General features: G+C 39.8%; 1 protein-coding gene across 1 annotated transcript; it reads right to left on the bottom strand.

Annotated features, from left to right (window-relative positions):
* Nucleotides 1–274: 274 nt before the first annotated feature.
* On the bottom strand, nucleotides 275–5834 carry LOC119723544. Its single transcript, XM_038194248.1, has 3 exons — nucleotides 5558–5834; nucleotides 1490–1824; nucleotides 275–797 (listed from the first exon to the last, which is right to left on the bottom strand). The coding sequence occupies exons 2-3, from the start codon at nucleotides 1820–1822 to the stop codon at nucleotides 507–509; spliced, it is 624 nt and encodes a 207-aa protein (XP_038050176.1). The 5' UTR covers nucleotides 1823–1824; nucleotides 5558–5834; the 3' UTR covers nucleotides 275–506.
* Nucleotides 5835–6701: the final 867 nt, after the last annotated feature.

The raw sequence follows: 6701 nt of genomic DNA, 5'->3' as shown, positions 1-6701 counted from the left end.
TGATATTCGGTATCGTACATTCGAATATGACTGTTTTCATCCTCCCATGGACTTAATACACGGTTAATCTGCCTGCACCGTGAAGTTAAAATAGCTCATAATGTAAACGGGAAAATATTTGGGGGAATTGTACCTTTGATGATACAAACATGGCATTTGGCACAAAGAGTATGTCATGAGAAAGATATTTGGCTACAGGGCCATCGCATATTTGTCCTTTGAAAAAAGGTAGAGATCGAAACAAGCAATTTTCCTTTTTTTTTTTTAAATGGCAGCCATTGCTTGTTATTCTACCTATAATTTTTCAAAGGACAAATCTGTGATGGCCCTATAGCCAAATATCTATCTCATACTAATACTATGATTGTGTGCCAAGTACGCCATGCTTGCATCATCAAAGGTACAATCCCATCACCTATCTTCTCTACTAATTCGTGTATACAAAGACGAAAAAAAAACTCACATAGAAAATGCGTCCAATATCAAAGAAAGTTTTATGTCATATTTCATGGCGTGGATTTCTCGCTCAGTCGACCGAAGTCTAGCGGGTACCGCTCCGGTAGGCTCTCCCGCACGGACTGGACGGCGCACCAGTCCACGCGTAACTGGTCCACGATGTCTGCCATCTTGTTGTCGAGTCGGCCTGGGCTTTGGTACTGCGCGTCTCGCACCGTCTGGAAGGCGTCCGCTATCCGCTCCACGGAATCCCTGAGGTGGTTGAGGTTGGCTTCCATGGTGTATCGGTCCTCCTTGGCCACTGAGAAGTCGCTGGAGATTTTCAGGATGGCCCTCGATTCCTAGATCGAAAGACATGATTTATTGAATGAGGTTTGTTGGTACGAAGGTACGAAGAGCAGAAAATAGTGCATAAACAAATCAGCTTGGAATCACCCACGAGAAATACAGATCGCATGATTACTTTGCTCGTGGTAACCCGGTTGGCTAGCACAATTCCTTGCTAGGCACGTAAAAGTGTGGGGGAACTATCACTATAAAAAGACTCGTCATATAGACACACATAGGTGATGGGTTGTGCCTTTGATGATGCAAGGGAGGCATTTGCACACGGTCAGAGAATGTTATGAGAAAATATTGGCTATTTTGACAGTTTTGAAAATTGCTTGTTATTCTACCTACATCTTTTTTCAAAGGACAAATCTGCGATGATCCTACAGCAACTATACCTTTTTTGAGACATACTCTGACTGTGTGCCAAATGCCATATCATCAAAGGCACAATTCCCCTAATATTTCTCCTATATGCCCCACTAGTATGGTTTTGGAAAGTGGAAGTTATAGAGTGGTTTGTCAGTATGGGCACACAGTGAAAAACGACTCTACTCCTTATGAAATCAGGCAATGTTACCACCAATCTGTAGGCCTATTTGAGTTGGCTTTGAGAGATACATGTAAGTGAATTTTATATTCAACGAACCGTTAGAATTGGCGTATAGTGAGACTTTATTGCCAACTGTGACAGCACACTTACATTTTCCATAATCTGAAACAACTCTGGGAAGGTCTTCTTCACCGCGGCGTCAGTATCTGGTCTCTTTTCAAGACGCCGATACAGCCGCTCCTGAAGAACGATCAGTGGGGCAATGGCTCTGAGCAGCCTTCCAAGCCTGTAGTGCCGAGTAACGGCTGCAAGGGTGGGCTTGGTCTCCACAGCCTCTTCGCAACTGTTGCTGTTGGTCTCTGTCTTGGTGGCACATGTTGCTTCCTGGTGGTTCTTTAGGCAGATGGCCAAGGATACCGAAGACTCGTACAGACGCTTGGGGGCGGGTCTCAGGGACTGCACGAAGGCTCCGTTTTGTGACATCTCTACACAGAAAGAAAGTAACAAAGTATTCACGTTAAGACTTGAAGGTGAGAAGTGAGGTTTGAAATAAAAAAGGAAGCTTGTTTTGACGCTTGTATTTGAGTTAAGAACGTTTCGTTGGAAGCTTTGACGTCACTGCGACCCGAAATGTTGACTAAGCTGTTGATTGATCAATATGGATGCCGAGTTTTTGTAATACCACAGCGGGTTACCGAAGACCCGATAGAAGGCGCCTGCTGAATGGTCAGAATCTTGAGGTCAAGACGCAGTCTTGGTTTGCATAATTAATCGCCGAATCTGCGCGAATATCATAGACGCTTGTCTGCAAGCCGATATTCCATAGACTAGCCGATGGCCAAATCAAAACATGCACAGCGATCGATGGATAGTACATTGGCGCTTTTATCGTGTCAGCGAGTGACCTTGGCGACAAAACTACCCGCATCTACTGCCTGGTTACCAACCGAAACGGCGTTAAAACTGCAGTAAAAACCACACTAATGGTTCACCAGACGTGTTATGTTTAATCTGGTTGTAGCTTTTCGAATAGCTTTACAAGAGTAAAAGTGTGTACTTTTTGCTTCTCAACTTTGCGTCACACAGTGCATAACATAATGGTTTCACGTAATGTTTACTAAAACTGCAAAGTACTTTTGCAGTGTGCACATAGTTATTGTTCCTTAACACCAATAAAAAAAACAGCTGAGGAAATTCAGTGCAATATCACTCTGTTACTTCAACTCTTAAAGCTAGTTATCTTTGATTTTGTTATCCTTTTTGTTAATATGTTTAGAGGGTTGCCCCCCCCCTTCCGATGGGGAGCAGTGAGTTAGAACGCGTTGATAAGACAAACTTTGGAGTGTGTCCGCCACTTGAAAGCCTTTGAAATTGCCGTTGAAATATTTTATGTTAAACGTTGACACAAACACAAAATCCTGGTATTCATTATGCATATTTTGCTCATTTTTTTTTATGTAGGTCTATTTGGTACTGGGTTGTAAATTTTAACTGCATGAAAACAAAAAAAGAACGAAAGAACATGTTCTTTTTATCATATGGAAATCTCTTTACTGAAATGATCCATGCTATCAGAAGAAATGAATGTTTAGTAAAATAACTTATTTTTAAAGCTGTCCATGGAATGCTCATTAGAAGCTATTGAGCCGAGTGAGTATTACAGATTATGCACATGGGCATTCAAATACAATTGATATTTAATCATTTGAGACAAGACTGAAACACTGTTTTTACTGTCAGATTGTGCGTTTTGAATATGAGGAACAAGTCAAACCTTTTTCCCCCTGAAATATTAATGGCGATTTTTGTCTGTTTTACTTTGCAAGCTTTCGTTCGTTCATGGAGGTGGGAAAACGTTCATGTTTCATTGTATTTAAAGGGTATTCACCAGCTTGTAGAACGGTAAATGATCAGTGGTGGACAGCCAAATTTCGTGATCTTCGTTTAAAATTAGAATAGACATAACGTCTTTTAAAATTAAAATAGACATATAACTTGGGAACAGAGTATGCAAATTACGTAACGTTTTCACAGTTATATAGCCAAAAACATGTACTTGATCACAATGTTATTTTTATGACATGGAGAGAACTACATATTTTTCAAAACATTCTTCTTCTAATTCAGTCGCTTTCGTTGTGGACTCACCATATCCCAAAATGGCGTCGTCGCTGCGACTATATTCACTTAATATATGGCCTATTTGGTAGACTTAGTACCAGGAACGATTGTGCGAGGCTAATGTGTATCTATGGTCCAGGTAACATGTAGAAACTACTATTTAAAAAAAATGCACTTTGTTCCCGATAATGCAATAACAAAGTTTCCTATAAAACGAGGCCACTGCATATTTGGTAATCTGTTGCACTTTGTTCCTGATAATGCAACAATTGACTGAAAGACACGAAAGACACGAAAAAAAGACAATACGTCTCGATGTATCTAAACAAAATGCACAGTCAGACACTATCTCAACTAAATACACTCGAGAAAAAGTAAGAAGAAAACAAACAAACAGCCGTTTCGTTTATCCATTTCAACTGCACAGTTAAAACCAGATGTGCTTTTGTGTAGTTGACTTTATTTTTTGCCAAAACCAAAAGTGTGTTTACGCGTTTTGAAAACAAACAGACAGCCGTGATTTTTTTTCTTCTCCCGCTTCACATGAATCGATAGACAGATCGACATAACATGAATTAATATGACATTACAGGACCTTTCAAAACATGAGTAACTATGTTCCGTTAAATGCATCTGTTGTGCTTACTGACGTTTGTCGCTGCAGGGTGAATCGCAGTGTTTTACTAAACAGGGTTGGTGCTTTAAATGACGCCAACCTTCACTGCCTCTGTTGTCGAACATGCTATGCTTTTAATTGATAGGGACATGCAGCGGTTTCGAGATTGCTCCTATCCATGGAAAGGTCCTCAGCATTTTAAAGGTTCTGCCTCAAACGTTTAACATTTCAAGACTTGGCCAGGTTGCCCTTACCATAAAAGAGGTCTTTTCCATTCTATTTTTTTCTTTAAATGTGTGCATTCAAATTATGATTTTCATTTTAATTAAATTATACACATTTCTTTCTTACTCTCTATTTTCATACGTATCAATGTAAAGTTGTTTTGATTGTGTACTGTATTTATAATTTCTCCGCGGGTGGCGACCCATATTTTGTTTTTTAATCAACCACAATAATTATGATAATTTCATCAAATTGTATATAATATGTACAATTGCATGAATAATAATGACAATAATAATAATAATAATTAAATACTTTTAAAATAAATATTAATAATATTTGACGAATATGTTTTAATAATACAAAATTTGCAATTCCAATTCAATCTTTTAATCAAATAAAAATTCTCACCTATACTGTCTGCGCCAAATTTCACAATACAATTACAACGAATTTACACAGATTTTTTAGGGGGTATAATGTCCTTGTAAAGATAATTTCAATTATGGAAAAAAATGTTGCTCTTCGTTTGCCAACCATCTTGGGTTGTGGACTTTGGTCGGTAAAACTCTCACTGATTGTCATCACAAACACCGTTGTGTTTACATAACTGATTAAACATTTATACATTTACCAATAGTCCTTGCGAAAACAGGCTACATTTAAAAAAGGATCAATTGATAAATGAGCTCCAATTTTATATTGTCAGACTAAAATGACATAGCATTTAAAACAAAACCAGTGCTGACCGTTAAGTGTAGGCCTAACAGTGTATCATTTGGAAGAATAAAACCGAATCAACTGTTGAGTAAAATTGAAATTATCCTGACTAAAACTCGTACATTTAACGCCGAGTTTATATTGGTTTACAGTTTGACAATGACACGTACGGTTTTTCATCTTCACAATCGGGGAAAAATTGCACAAAACCTTCCGAGTAATATTCCTTACTGCGTGAAATAAAAAAAACCCCAGAATCTACAGAATTGTAGCAAGCTTCAAAATGAATATTTTAATCTAAACACGATAGCCCAGGGGCTGTACAGCCCTCTCATATAGCGGATCACTAAAAGCACAGAGTGTTATCATGCAGGACATATTCTCTCTGTTTGCATGACACCACCACAGATGAGAGTCGAAATCTAAGACGAATAGGCCTACACAGTTGACGAAAGAGATGCTCGTCTATGAGACTCTGTGAAACCATCAAAGCGATATACAAAACATTCTGAATTCGTATGACAGAAATGACTTACCTTTTTATCAGATATAAAAGCAGCTTAGTTGTCAAACCGATATACGATCTGGAAACGATGCGTGAATGCCAGACAGACAACAGATTGAAACACAACACGTCACCTCACCTATACACCCGTACGATTCGGTGGGTAATTATTATGAAAATGCTATGAACGGTTCAGTGACATTCGAATATCTACGCGTTACCATCGTATACACGGTGCGTTGTCGAGGAGGATAATTATAATACTGTGACTTGCTGCGTACAGGGCGATATTACAATGACCAGTGGCTGAACACTGATTGTTCTGCGGTGCATTGCCATTAGACTTTAGAACGGAATATTGCGCACGCCGCGCATTATAATAACCTTACCTGAGCACCAGCATAAAACAGTCTATCATTTTGTGTGTGATGTCAGTGGTCCACATTATATCTTATGGTACAATTAGCGAGGGGCAGAGTGTGATTTTATCAACAGCGTTTTATTTGAACCCACAGTGACTTGCCCTAGATTGGACATCGGAAGAAAAATTATTCTGCATAACCCGGCACACAAAATATCATTAGCTTTGAGACGAAAAAAACGTATGAAAAAAACCCCAGACACGTTGGACCTGGGGGGGGGGGGGGGGGACCGGGGATAACAAATAATTGCCGCCCCCCCCCCCCCCCGTCGCACCCCCCACAAAAAAACACTGGAAGTGTGTTAGTCCTGTAAGTGACCATGGTTAACGGGTTTAACATAAATTACCCCCCCCCCCCCTACTGCAACATCTAGCTCCCCCCCCCCCCACACACACCCACCCTTTTGGTGAGAACCGGACTACGATGCTAGATGGATCGGTGACACCAGCCTTGGACTATAAGCTGACTACAAATCTTGCAAAAACCTAGCTGACTGTCTGAACGCAGGACACAGGGACACACTTTGATATCACAAATTGACACAGACAGAGGTTTCTATTTCTGAAGTTGGTGTATGGTGAACTCAACCTACCACCTGTTATTTTAGGGTTTGTTAAAATTCGGTCAGCTTGTGTCACCAAGTAGCGTACTGTTACATTTCTTAATCGTCCGGTAATTGTCTTTGGGCCATATCCAGAGCGACGTTAATTCCCACGGGTTCAGTACAGTATAGTGGGCATTTTAAACCCTTAT

The sequence above is a fragment of the Patiria miniata genome, unplaced genomic scaffold, assembly GCF_015706575.1.
Source record: "Patiria miniata isolate m_02_andy unplaced genomic scaffold, ASM1570657v1 HiC_scaffold_17, whole genome shotgun sequence".
Classification (NCBI taxonomy): domain Eukaryota; kingdom Metazoa; phylum Echinodermata; class Asteroidea; order Valvatida; family Asterinidae; genus Patiria; species Patiria miniata.
The sequence above is the reverse complement of the archived record's forward strand: the minus strand, read 5'-3'. Positions and strand labels throughout refer to the sequence as shown.

Coding starts and splice junctions, on each gene's coding strand:
- LOC119723544 (XM_038194248.1), bottom strand. CDS start 1,822: ATGTCACAAAACGGAGCCTTCGTGCAGTCCCTGAGACCCGCCCCCAAG. Junction 798..1,489: donor TGTTTCAGATTATGGAAAAT/GTAAGTGTGCTG, acceptor CTTTCGATCTAG/GAATCGAGGGCCATCCTGAA.